Source organism: Orycteropus afer, unplaced genomic scaffold (genome assembly GCF_000298275.1).
Source record: "Orycteropus afer afer isolate SDZICR_OR568_19922 unplaced genomic scaffold, OryAfe1.0 scaffold00099, whole genome shotgun sequence".
In the NCBI taxonomy this organism is placed as follows: Eukaryota; Metazoa; Chordata; class Mammalia; order Tubulidentata; family Orycteropodidae; genus Orycteropus; species Orycteropus afer.
The window spans coordinates 2,690,151-2,704,377 of NW_006921686.1; the positions used below are offsets into that span (position 1 = coordinate 2,690,151).

General features: G+C 55.0%; 1 protein-coding gene across 1 annotated transcript in view; it reads right to left on the reverse strand.

Annotated features, from left to right (window-relative positions):
• ARHGAP35 (Rho GTPase activating protein 35) overlaps positions 1–10,859 on the reverse strand; it is a 101,029-nt gene extending 90,170 nt beyond the window's left edge. Inside the window, exon 1 of the mRNA XM_007942879.1 lies at positions 7,176–10,859. Within this exon, the coding sequence (XP_007941070.1) occupies positions 7,176–10,859 (3,684 nt within the window). The remainder of the gene's footprint in view (positions 1–7,175) is intronic.
• Positions 10,860–14,227: the final 3,368 nt, after the last annotated feature.

A 14,227-nucleotide genomic window follows, 5' to 3' on the forward strand; every position in this document is an offset into this window, starting at 1 on the left:
CTAGCTGCCCTTCAGGTCTGGAATTGAACTCACTCCTGTGGCTTCCAGCCAAACAAAAGACAGGCACATGAGCTGAACATTCACATTAGCTAGACACACTCCTTGGAGAGAACAATCATGAGAGAACAGAAGGGCTGTGTTTGCACAGGGAGACAGCTGGGGGGTAGGGCGCATGGAGGGAAGGACCCAGGGAAGAGGTAACTATGGGTAGGAAGTGGGAGGGGAGCTGTTACATTAAGGGAAATTGCAATCAATGTCACGAGAGAAAGTATATGTGAGCTGCTGTATGGAAAGTGAATTTGCTCTATAAACTTTCACCCAAATCAGAATTATATAAAAAAAGACCTCTTTCAAGGGCTGAAGAGCAAAGATGTCTCTTTGAAGACTAAAGTGCGCGTAACCCAAGCCGTTGTATTCTGAATCGCCTCATGTGCACGTGAAAGCTGGGCAATGACTAAAGAAGACAGAAGAGTTGATGCCTCTGAGTAGCGGTGTTGGTGAAGAACGCTGAGAGCGCCATGGACTGCTAGGAGACCTAACCAATCTGTCCCGGAGGAAGTGCAGCCAGAATGCTCCTCGGAAGCGAGAATGGCCAGACTTCATCTCACCTCCTGTGGTCATGCTGTCAGAAGGAATCAGGCCCTGGAGAAGGAGATCGTGATTGGCAAAGCGGCGGGTCAACGAGAAAGGGGGAGGGCCTCAACAAGACGGACTGACACAGTGGCTGCGATGATGGGCTCAGGGACAGCAGGGACTGAGAGGCTGGCGTGTGACTAGGCGGTGTTTCGCTCTACTGTATACAGGGTCGCTATGAGTTGGCACCAACTCGACAGGGCCTAACAGCAACAGCAGCATGGCTGATGGGTTCAAACCACCAAACTTTTGGTTAGCAGCCAAGAGCTTAACCAGTGTACTACCCGGGCTCCTTTAAGACTGGTAAGAGGTGTATGAAAAGACAAGAAAAGGCAAATATATAGAAACCAAAGTTTAACTAGCCCCCAGGGATGCGAGGCAGGAGGGTAGGCGGGGTTATTGCTTACAGCATTCTGAGCTTTCCTTAGTAGTGATGGGAACCCACACCGATTAAGGGTAGGGCTGCCCAGCCCATTACTGTCAACTGCTGTCAACAGTATTCACCTGCAAAAAGTGGAACTGGCAAAGGTGTGTGATTGTGGTGGTTAAGTTTGTGCGTCACCTTGGCTGGGCCTGGCTGAGTGGCTGGGCAGCTGGTGGCAGTTATTCCCCAAGGTGACTCTATTAGGGCAGCTGAGTAGCTGCTTTGGGTATGCGGTCTGCTTCCTGTATATAAGCAGCAGCTTTGGGAATGGTCTCTAGCTTATGGCATGCTTAGACCCTCCACATAGCTGAGTCGTTCAGCAGCCTGCCAGGCTCTGCCGATCTTGGGACTTTCAATGGACTTGAATTAATAGCCTGCCGTGTGGTTTGGTGACATCAGGACTGTGCCTTTTTACCTGTCAACCTTGGGTTTGTCAGCCTCAGCAGCCAGCAGCTGCCTAAATGAAGAGATGCCTCTGGCTTGAGCGGGCCGGGAGCAGGAGGCAGAGCTGAAGCCCAAGGTCGAGGGGCTTTCACCCAGCCCCTAGAGCCTGGCACTTGGACCTCGGACTTCTGGCCTCCAACGATTCTAACAATAAACTCCTATTTGTTAAAGCCATCCCATCTGTGGTATATTCTTGTCAGAGTAGCACTAGGGAACCAGAACAGTGATGGCTATTTACAAAAGCGACAAGAAAAAGAACAAGGCTGGTGAAAGTAATAACTGAACAAACGGGGTGAACACACCTAGCTCCACCCCCAGCTCCCACAGCAGGTATTCGCACAAACCCCTCACGCGGTGCGCACAGCCCTCAGGTACCGGGCCTGGCTCTCCCTCACTTCTCTCGGGCAGCAGCCGCACTGGACGCCTTCTGACTCTCAGAACACGCCCGCTGCATTTTCAAGGCCAAGCTGCGCACTGTTTGCTGGGCCCGGACACTCCCCGCAGGGCCTCTCCCTCTGGGTGCCGCCCCCTTGCCTTCAGCTCAGCCTGAGAACAGTTCCCAGGGCCCTTTCCTGGATTTCCTCATTGCGGTCAGAGCTCCTCATCTGACTGCTTAGCACCCTGGCCTCCTCCCTTCTGAGAACATTGAAATCACACGTCAAGACTTGTTTCAAACTTGTCGTCCTGGAGACGGTCTAGGCGGTGAACATAAACTCAACGCCAGGTACACAGCGAGTGCTCAGTGAACGCCAGGGCGCTGACCTGCGCGGCCCCTCCTCGAGGAGTGAAGGCGGGCCCGGAGGAGCAGGTGCTGTGCAGAGAAGGATACAGCCTTCCCACGAGACAGTGTCTCAGAGGCCACAAAATCCCAGGTCGAGCCGGCACCCCCACCTCCCTATTTTAGAGCAAGGTGTTTACTGGGGCTTCAAGCTCCCTGCACGCAATCTGCCTTTTCCCAAGCACACACTGAGAGCCCTTCCTGAACAGTTTACAAAGAGCTCGCGCTTCCCGCCATTCAGCTGGTCATCCAAATGCAAGCTCTCTCCCGGGGGAGCGGGCAGCCCGATTCTCCAGCTGGTTTTGATTCACACTAGAAACTTGAACTCCGTTCTAGGCCTCACAGAACGGAGGCTGTGTCCACACAAAGCTCTAACAACCGGCCGATTCACCGGAGCCGCTGCAATAAGCCAGTTCCCTGGGGGGGGGGGCTGTCTGGGGGGCTACACATCCACACCAACTGTCAACTGGCTCCTGGGTGCCCCACAGACCGAACAATGCGTGATTGACTTGCTCTGCTTTTCAATAGGCCGTCCTGTCATGCGGTGGCCACAGCGAGCGAAAGATGTTCTTTATCACGCGATGTCATCTTTGTTTTGTTTTTGTCAATTTTAAACACAAAAATCAAAACACATCAGACAGCAGGAGAGGTGGTCAGTAATGTGCGCCCTGTGAGTCTGTGGTCCAACGCACCACATTTAGAGACACGGGCTGGCCCCAAAGGCGCGCTCTGTGGAGCTGGGCTCCCCTGGCCTGTTCCCCGGCCCTCAGATAGGACGCGGCTGGTCCCGAGCTCATCTCTGCAAACGCGTGGCTCCTGGAGACAGAGACCATGTGCGGCAGCGGCAACTGCACACAAAGCGCCTATTCACAGAGCCAGGGAAGCGCAGGCTTCCCTCTCACTCAGCTGTGTGCGGAAGGCTCCCACCAGGAGGGCGGGGGGCAGAACAGTTCAGCTGGGCCGAGGCCCCGGGGGGTGGGGAGAGCCAGCCTCTCGGGCTGCACGTCCCTCAGTGAGAAGGAAAGCCATCCCCACCTGACGCCAGTTGTGCAGTAAAGCGCTCAGCCAGCCAGCGAGCCCGGGGCGCTGGGCAGCTGCGCCTTTTCCACGTGGCGCCGGTGCCCGAGCACAGCCTTTGTTCGTCAGGGCGGCTGCCACGGTTAAGTGCTGAGAAAGTCACACAGTAACACCGGGGGTTACAACTCACACGAAGGGGACACCGCAGGTCCCTCAAATCCTCAGCTAGACCAGACCGTTTTTCTCCCCTCCTTGAGTAAAAACCTTTGAAGGTTTTTATCCTCAAACCCTTCCTCAGCTCGAGTCATTCCTTCAGTCCCACGCATTCTTCCAGGTCTAGGTAACAAATAGCTACCACTTACCCAGCATGCAATGTGGTCAGTGGTTTCAGACATTCTCGCCTTTCACTTTCCACAACCTGACGGGGAAGGTGCTCCTACCATCCTCCCCCTCGTGCAGAAGAAGGGACACGGACATGTCAATCACGTGCCCAAAGGCCCAAAGAGGAAGCAGAGAAATTGGGATTTGACTCCCAGACACTTGATCCCTAATCAATACACACCACAGTGCTGGGAAGTAGGTGGTAGTTCAGTGACAGAATCCCTGCCTGCCTTCCATGTGGAAGACCTGAGTTCGATTCCCACCAGTGTGCCTCACGCACAGCTGCTGTCTGTCAGCAGAGGCCTGTGTGCTGCCAGGATGGGAACAGGTTTCAGCAGAGCCTAGACTAAGAGAAGGAAGAAAGGCCTGGCGACTTCTGAAAATCAGCCAGTGACAAAACCTTACGGATCACGATGGGGAAGGCACAAGGCCCTGGGTGTGCCTCATTCTGTCACACACGAAGTCGCCAGGGGTCAGCGGCCAACTCGACTGGCAGCTACTGACCACACAGTACCCTAACTGCCCCCAGCCAGGCTCCCCTCCGACCCCACGCAGCCCTCCCCAGGCCGACCACCTGTTTTCAGTAGCTCTGTAGGCCTGGCTGCCCTACCTCCCTGGGCACTGAAGTCTGGGCAAGCAGGGCCTAAGCCATTTCCCAAGGGTGTCTGGCATCCAGGACGACTCAGTGTCTTTTCTGTTACAAACTGAAATTGGAGTGCTTGGCCCTTCACTTCAAATAAATACTGTGTTGCTTTGTCATGCCAATAAAAACCAAGGGCCGGACCCCCCACGGAGGGCCAGCTTGGCACTCTCCACCCTGACCGTATTTTGCTTTTCCAGGAAAACAAGTGTCAGTCCGTGTTCCCCACATGGGGTCTGCTCCCGCAGCGGGACAACGGGCCTTGCTTATCTCTGCCTCACGGTGACAAAGCAGCCACAGTCCCCCACACAGCGCCGTTTCTCCAAAGCAGGAAAAGACAATTCCGCCTTCTACTCGCTCTTTCCAAGGACACTCTGAAAGGGACTCCTGGCACGCTGCTGCTCTTGGGCCAAAGGTATCTTTTCTTATTTGTCTTGAGGAGGTGTGGCCGGCGTACCTAAAGATAGCCCGGGAGGCGACCCCTTCTTACACGCTGACCCAGTGGGCTGGGCAAGGAAGTCCCAGGTGAGCACGTGCGCGTTACTGGCAGAGCACAGGGCTCGGAGCGGCTCCCAGGACCCCGAGGGCTCCCCTGAGCGCCCTGTGAGTCTTTAAAGCATGGCTCATTTGGGAACGTGTCTAAAAACACCCTTTGCAACAAGTCATAACTAAGAAGGCAGAAGTCAGAAAAGTGGCTTTAACTCACAGCGTGCAACCATGCCACCGCTCTAACTCCCACATGTGCAAGACCCCCCAACGTGAGGATGGCCTGCGCTGAGCCCCACCGTGCTGACAGCAGTCTTGGGGTGCAGGAGGAAGAGAACCCAGATGTCCACAACGTTTGGAGTCCAATCTGCCTAAGTAGGAAAGCTGGGGAACACACTGGGAGGGGGGTAAGGGCATACTGTGGCCTCCTGAACAGGGACTGTCTGCAATGGGTCTGCCCCCACCAATGTCTGCAGAACAGAATACAAAGGCAGATCAAGGAATCCACGTGGAGAAATAAGCCAAGAAGAGCTCAGCTGGAAAGGAAGGACGCTGAGGCCCTGTGACAGTCAGCAGGGAGGGAGAGGGGTGGGGCAGGAGAGCCGTGACCCCCTCACCCCTCCCTGCCCTGACACGGCACAGGTGAGAAGTCTGGATGCTCCCTCCTGTCACTGTTGCTTGGGGAGCACTTTGTCTGCAACCAGGGCCCATGAGGTGGCTCCACCGTCCTCGAGGGCATGGCGCCACGGCCAGCACCCCCAGTGACTCTAAACTAGCCCAGCTGCAGAATTGGCCCCCAGATTTTACTTAACAACAGAACTGGTAGTGCCCTGGACTCTAGAACCTTCTGAGTTGCTCTGTCTTCTAATAACCTAAGGAGCCCTGGTGGTGCAGTGCTTAAGCAGCTGGCTGCTAACCAAAATGTCTGCAGTTTGAATCCACCAGCAGCTCCTTGGGAGAAAGATGAAGCAGTCTGCTTCCATAAAGATGACAGCTTTGGAAGCCCCGTGGGGCAGTTCCACTCTGTCCTGTAGTTGGAATGGACTCCACAGCAGTGGGTGTGGTTCAGGCTTTGCTTCTGTGAAGACTGACAGCCTAGGAAATCCTGTGGTGCAGTTCCACTCTGTCCTCTAGGGGCGCTGTGAGTCAGAATCGACTCCACGGCAGTGGGTGTGGTTTGGGCTTTGCTTCTGTGAAGACTGACAGCCTTGGAGACCCTGTGGGGCAGTTCCACTCTGTCCTCTAGGGGCGCTGTGAGTCGGAATCCACTCCAGGTCAGTGGGAGATCTTCATGGAAGCAGATCACCAGGTCTCTCTCCCCCAGTGCGCCCAGGTGAGTTTGTGGTCAAGCGCTTAACTGCTATGCCACCAGGGCTGCATGCTTGGTGTGGGGGGATTACATAACATGTCTTATCACGATCGCCTTCTCTGAAGCGCAAGGAGGGTTCGTTCCTCCCACACTAAATGGGAGCTAAGTTGGGAAATACAGTTTCTAGGGGACGAAGTGCTGCTCACAGGCATGTGCCCTACAAAGTGCAATGCTCTGCCAGGAAGAAGACCCACTGTGGCCTCAACACGATCCCCGGGCTCTTGCGGACCTCAACAGCAGCCCACTTACAGGTAAAACCATGGGGATGCTCTCTCATTTCCTGACCTAGGACAGGCTTGCACCCTGAGGTGGGAAAGGTCTTACTCTTCTTTTCTGGGCTAGAAGCCCCTTCACTGATCTGTGCAAGCAAAACTCGCACCCAACTGTCCACATCTTCACGCAGATTACACACGTGTTACGCCAGAACCACTTTCCTTAATGTTGTTTCCACACGTTGTACGTGTGGGTGTGTTATTTATGTGGGTGCGTTACTTATGGGGAAAACACGGTAACAACGTGACAAGCTGCAGGCTTCCTTCATAAATCACATGACCCCCCTTCCTTATAAACCAAATGTGTGCTTCACAGCGGACAACGGTGGCTCCCAACGCTGGATTCCGGTGCGAAAGGGGAGGCAGGGTGGGCGAGCAATCCATCCCAGGCTTGCTTGGCTCCTCGTCAGGACACGTGGGGCCCTACCCTATCTGCTCTCTGGTAATTAACTATTATTTCTGGACAAAGGCAACTCAGACTACCTAAAGCCCCGACTAGGAGAGAGCCGCCAGCATAGCTGAGATGGTGCTAAAACCCTTTAACGCTCAACGTAGATGCACACACGTGTGCATAAGCGCACATGCACACACACTCGTGCGCACACACACAGCACCTCTTTCCCAGAGCAGGCTGTCCCCGAACATCATCATCACCGTCAATCACACAACTCTCATGGAGACGCCGGGCAGGTCACGCCTGTGAGGCCGCCGCACCCCTGACCGGGCCTTACCCTGGTGTTCCTCCTCAGACTGCGGAGAATGTTCCTCTTCCGTGGATCTTCGTCTGCCTCGTACGGAATGACAGCACTGTCCCCCTTGTAGCCCGGGGACGCCTGCTCCTCCTCCTTCTTCCGGACGGGCCCCAGCTCGTCATCACTGCCCACGCTGAAGCTGGTGCGGTAGCCGGCAAACCTCCCCAGGCGGCTGCATCTCGTCCTGTACAGCACCGGCTTGCTCACGACGGACACCCTGCGGCCACGCTCCAGGGAGCTGGTGTCCATCTCGCTATCAGAGCCGTTCCCGCTGCCGTTGGACTGGGCTTTGTTGATGTTCCGAATGGTGATGATTTTGCCCTGGGTGCTGTCGTGGGGCACGGAATAGATGTTCTCCTCCTCATTCCTCGGCCTGACCACTGCGTCCATGGGCTCGGCGTAATCGGAAGGATCAAAGCCATCTGGAGGTAGCCAGGTGCTAGAAGACACGGACTTCCTCTGCCCGTCTCTGTGACCTTGGTCTAAATAGGACAGATCCCCCTTTGTGAGCTCAAAATGGACAGGGGGCTTTGGTTTGACTGGCGGAGGTACTTTGTTGTTGAGTTTGCTCTCAAAGCTGCTCATGATGAAGGACAGCCCGTCGTTGCCCTCCAGCTCCATGGAGAGCTTGGAGTGGTCTTTGGACAGAGCGGGCAGTGATGTGTCTTCTCGGAAGAGGTTGTACGATGGTGGCTCGAGGTCCTCTTCGGAATCCTGCAGGTTTGAGTTGCAGAGAGGGGAGCCCGCCCGGGGCGAGTTGAACACCTCCTCCGTGGTGCTGCAGGCCTCGGCAGCGTTGTCGTACATGTGCGTAGCCTCAATGATGTTCTTTTTCTCCACCACGTCCTTAAAGAAGGGGTGGAAGAGCTCAAGTCTGTGCTGAGGCTGGCTACAGGGGATGCTTGTAAACCTTCCGTCGATCTCCTGGGCAATCTCCTCGCCCTCCGTCAGCTGCTCCCGACTCAAGTCGTTGTCCAGGACGTCAACGGCGCCGTCGGTGAGTGCCACGAGCTGAATGGGGATGATGTCCTGCACTTCACAGAGAAAGGCACGTAACATGGCCAAGGAGGCCTTACGTTTGGCAGAATAAAACACAATGTACCCATGAACCAAGCGGCTCTTTCTGATGCTGAACGAGGAATGGTAGGAAAGGACAGACAGTTCGATGCGCTTCTTGTGTAGGCCGATGGGCAGCTCAAGTAAAACCGAGTTGTTGCTCCCGCAGTGTGAAGACTTACAGGTCTGGGACTGCAAGACGGGGAGGAGGATGTCATCGGCGCTGAAAGGGTCTCCGCACATCAGACACATCACGATACGCAGGTCGACGTCAGCCAACTCCTTGATGCTGGCCGTGGAGCCGACCAGGTTCAAGTTACGCTTGGAGTCCAGCAGTCCTTTCAAAACCTGACTAATCTGCTTCTCGTTGATGTTGCGCCCGTAGCCGATGCCAGCAGAGGCAGGGTCGAGGAAGACACACTGGAGTTTGCTCGCGATCTGCTGGCCCTGCTGGATCAGGCTGTGCAGGGACTCTCCGCTGGTATCCCCTCTCTTGTTGACCAAAATGAGCGTCAGGGGAAGATGGACCAGGTGGTTATCTCGCCTGCCAAGCGTGGACTCCCGGCTCTTCTCTATACTCTCCACGACATAGGACAGGGATTCCTTTGAGTTATAGAGGCAGAGACAGCCGTGGGGCTGAAAGGTTGGTGTCTGGAAGGAGTTCACCGGCAGCCGGACGTTGCCCTCAATGGGCCTCAGGGAAAGCTCGTACATCTTACCGTCAATCACATACTTGTCGTCATTCGTACAAAGAGCTCGGATCTCGTTGGCCAACTCTCTGGCAAGGCCATCTTTGCCCAGGATAACCAAGTTGATCCTGTCGATGTTGGGGTCGGAGAGAGAGTTCTTCTGGTTCCGGTCTGAGGGCCGGATGAAGCGGGAACTGATGAGGTGCTCGATCCTCGCGTCCACGCAGGCCGGGCAGCTGGGGCACGTCTCCTTGGTGGGGTGGTACACGAAGTGGATGTGCTTCAGGACGAGGGCGTCGCGCTCGGCCTGCAGCTTCTGCAGCGCCTTGAAGCGCTGCTCCTCCCCCAGGGCGTCCTGGATGGCCCCCATCTTCTCCTTGCTGGGCTTCGCGTCCAGCTCCAGCTCGTAGAACAGCTCGGAGCACTCCAGCAGCAGCTCCTGGAACTCCTCCTTGGCCCTGTCTATGATCTGCTTTTGGTGTTTGCTATAGATATCCATGTACACGGCCTCCTCCAGCCACTGGTAGAAGTCTTCGTTCATGATGAAGCTGCGGGCCTCCTCCCAGGGCTTGCCTGGGGTGATGAAGGGGGAGGTCTCCAGGTTGTCTTTAAAGGCCCGTCTCATCTCGGCTCTCTTCCTCTCAGTCCTCAGCTTCTCCAGGTGGGTCTCGTACAGCTGCTCCGCGGGGACGGTGTCCATGACGTCAAAGGGAATCCGCTCGTTTTCCATGTTGTCGATGTGGCTGGTGGCGTCCCACGGCGTCTCCTCAAGCACGACGAACCACTTGAGGAACTCCGGCTTGGTTTCCAGGAGCTTCTTGGCTTTCACGCAGCTGAGGTGATCGATCTCCTCGAGGTTGGGGAGCAGAGCCTCAAAGGCCATGGGCAGGGCGGCCAGGTACAGCTTGCGCCGGCGCTCGATGTGCTCATGCTTCAGGCGGTGGATGAGCTGCAGGAACAGCTTCTTGGCCTTCTGGGTCCCTTCCAGGTAGACGTAGTCCTGGTACTCGGGCGAGGCCTGCATCTTGCGGCTGACGCTCAGCCAGGTCTCGTTGTGGCTCTTCACGATGCGACTCACCAGCCATTCGTACTTGTCCTTCGCCGTCGCGATCTGCTGACTCTGCTGCTTGAGGGCCTCAAAATAAGGGATGATTTTCGTCTTTCCCCGGCTTTTGTCGATAAGCTGCACTAAGGTGCTGAAAGCCAGGTCCACGTTCACGTTGGACCTGGCCGAGGTCTCCACGACCTGGAGGTTCTTTTTGCTTAAGGCGAAAGTGTGTGCATCTCGAATGTACCGCTCGACGCCCTCGTCACACTTGGTCAGGACCACCACTATGGGCTTTTTTGTTTTCGCAAGCTGATTGTAGAGGTTGGAGATGAACTTGAGCTGCTCGTCAAAGTTCCGATTCATGCCCCTGCTAACATCGATCCCGAGAAGGAAGCCATCCACCAGCAGCTTCCCGTCCGGCATCTGCTTCTGCTCAAAGTCCTGCTCCAGCCCCAGCTGGTCAGTGCAAAAGTACATGAGTTTCTCAGCAGATGCCAGCTTGGTCGCAGCAGCCCGCTTAATGTAGGGCTGCAGGGCCGTGCTGCGATGGGGCTGGAAAGTCTGGTCATCGATGAATTCTGTCTGCTCCACAACATGCATTCTACACTCCACGCAGTCCTCCAGGGAGCGGCTAACCTCTCCCCAGTAGAGGAAGTGGTCATTGTTGACCACTCGCCCGCCAAAGTCACTGGTGCTGAGCACCGAGGTGTGGTCCAGGTGGAACTCGTCGGCGCTGGGCCGCACGAAGCGGTTGCACAGGCAGGACTTGCCCACGCCACACTGGCCCTTCTCCTTCTCGGTCCCAGACAAGCCCACCACGCTGATGTTGTAGGTGGGGGTGCGGGCATCTTGCTTTCTGGCCATCATCATCGTCGACACATCCTGCCACAATCAGCCACTTCCGAGATCAGAGTCGTGTTTGCCAGCAGGCCTAGAGGCCTCCCAGCATCACCAGCACGGGCCGGCTGCCCAAGCAGCCACGGCCTCAGGTCCCATAGTGCTTGCACGCCAAACCAAGGTCAGTTGTCACTGTCTCTCATCGCCCAGCAGCCGCCATCTCTTCCTAGATGGGGGAAAGAAAGGAAACCAATCAGCCTCTTAATCTTAGAACCCAACTGGAATCACTGAACAATGACAAAAATCCATTCTTTAATCCTACAAATATTTCAGAAACATCAAACATGCCAGACTGTAGGTTGGGTAAAGATGTGACAGTGAATGACACCGTCACCTATGCACCCCCAGAGAGGTACAACCTAGTGGAGAAAGGCACCCATAGAAACAGCACGCTAAGCGATGTAACAACAGTGTGGGGGCTCCCACTGGCCAAACCTGGGACTGTATGCACTGAAAAGATTAAGTACAGTAACGGATTATAAAGGAGCCCTGGAGGCACGGTGGTTAAGTGCTCGGCTGCCAACCAAAGGTCAGCAGTTTGAACCCACCCCCGGCTCTGCTGGAGAACTATGTGTCAGTCTGTTTCCATAAAGATTACAGCCTTGGAAACCCTATGGGGCAGTTCTACTCTGTCATTTAGGGGCACCATGAGTTGGAATCAACCAATAAGCAACACTGCCATAATAAATTGAGAAGAGAACGAAGGTGTCAAGGATTTCATTTTACTCGGACCCACAATCAATGCCCGTGGAAGCAGCAGCAGTCACGAACTCCAACGATGTACTGCGCTGGGCAAATCTGCTCCAAAAGACCTCTTCAAAGTGTTGAAGAGCCAAGATGTCACTTGGAAGACTAGAGTGCATCTGACCCAAGCCACAGTATTTTCAGTAACCAGATGTGCATTTGAGAGCTGGACCACGAATAAGCCCGCAGAAAAACTGATGCACCTGACGTGTGGTGCTGATTGGACCACGGACTGCCCGGAGAATGAACAATCAGTTCATTGGAGGAAGTGCAGCCAGAATACCCCGTAGAAGTGAGAATGGCCAGACTTTGTCTCTCACACTTTGGTCATGTTGTCAGAAGGGACCAGTCCCTGGAAAAGGGCATCATGCCTGGGAAAGCAGAGGGCCAGCAAAAAAGGGGAAGGCCCTCAATGAGACGGACTGACACAGCGACTGTAACAGGCACAGCAAGGACTGTGAGGACGGGGCAGGACCAGGCAGTGTTTCATCCTGTGGTACACAGGGTCCGCCAGGAGTCGGCACCAACTCGACGGCACCTGACAAGAAGAATGTGAGGCAGAACCGGCTAACGGCAACAGGTTTTTACGGTAGAGCAGTCCTTTCACCTTTTTATTTTTGAAACTTTCTGTAAGTTCACAATTACTTCCAAATAAACTGCTAAGAATGTGGCTGAGGTGCTCTGTCAGAATAAGGCCCACACCTGCCCCATTCACATCTGTGTCCCCAGGCCACGGCTCAGTGCTTGACACAAATATTCACCGAATGAACGAATGAATGAACGGACAGGTGAGTGGCTCTTCGAGCACGTGTTCAAGGGCCCCCAGGTCAGCTTCGTGGATTTAGGCAAATCTCTGTGGAAGAAGTTCCATCCCAGATAAAACAGGAAGGACGTGTGCAGTGCATTTTAGGTGGAAGGAATGAAACACACAAAGACCTCCTCCTCCCCACCCACAAACACAACTCGTTTGGGGAAAGCATCTGGAACAATGTGCACGTGTGGGGAGGGGTCAGGTTAGATGGTGAGTAAGTGAGCAGAGACAGGAATAAAGCCACTCCGAGGACCTGCAGTCTTTCCTGAAGGTCACGGGGAACTAGAGAATGTGGCTGCCCAGTGGCACTTTTAAGGGACTACAGTCTGAAGAGCTGAAGTAATGAGACGCAACTGAGACGTGTCACAATGTCTTTAGTAACTTTCCAGCTGAGAAACTACAACCTGTGGCCTCCGGCTGCCACGTCACCAGTACCTCCTGGCTGAACCGTTCCCACCACACAGCCTCGCACCTACAGGCTCAACTGGGCAACCACTGAACCTGTGGCCAAGCTAACAGTCTCCCGAGACCGTCACCAAGAGCAGATTGAAAATAAACAAACAGCCATTTTCTTTTGGCTCATGTGCCCTGGAAGGATGCAGCACCCACCACTGTGAAGTGCTGCGAGTCCCTCTCCTCAGAAACGCCTCAGGACGCCACGTCACCCCCCGTGATTCTTCAGGGGGGACGGGGAGCAGGTGTGACAGCACGGCTGTCCTCTGTGAGGACAATCTCAGCAGGTCACAGCCTTGGTCAAACATCCACACCTCCCTCCGAGAACCCAAGAAGCCAAACCCGCATGGAAATAAAACCCGACGTGTACAAACTGACCCGTTTTTAAGAGGGGAGTCTCAGTGGCGGCCAGCAACGCCTCCAGGGAACCTACCCGCAGGCCCTAAAGCAGCCAATTCCAGACCTGGGCAGGATCGAGCAGACACCCGGGGAAAGGGAAAGAGTGACTGCCCCCGTCCTCCAGCCCCCCGGGAGACTGCTGCCACCAACAGGGCTGCCAGGCGGTCAGGAAGATCCACCATCTCCCCATCAGGCAGTGTGTTACTGTGACGCTGGAAGCTGCGTCACTGTTATTTTTTAAATACCTGCAGGTCCCCCCATGGTGAGCAGGTTTCAGCAGAACTTCCCGACTCAGACAGACCAGGGAGCGTGGCCTGGAGACCTGCTTCTGAGAACCAGCTACTGGAACCTTGCGGTTCACTGTCCCACTCGCTCCCACTGTCGTGCCATCAGGAGGGCGCCATTGCTGGAGGGGGACACAGCACTGGGGCAGGCCACCGAGGGCGCGGGAGACCTTCGGCGACACCAGCTGGCACAAGAGTTGACACGATGGACTCGGACATGCCAGTGATCGGGATGACGCAGGACTGGGTGACATTTTGCTCTGCTGGACATAAGCTCACCCTGAGTCAGGGTCAACTCCCCGGCAGCTATCGATCTGTTTGCCTGTGAAGATCTAAAGCAATTCACACACGCCCTCTGGTACACCAGAACAAGAAAGATCTGTGCAAATCCCAGTGCTGGTGCATGTTAGCATACGTGCGGAACTTTCTTTCAACCCACAGACAGACTTGGGTTCCACAGAGCCTCGAACAGGAACACTGAGGAAAGTCAGAAGTCCTGAGTTGTGGTAAATTACTGACCATGGCCCTTCTCGCCATGCTCTTGTAACTCCTACACAATGACTGAGTGCAATTATGCAAATAAGGTGCCTATGGCCCACCAAGAGGATTGGACAGCCTGCTAATAATGCAAATAAGGTCCATGAACTACA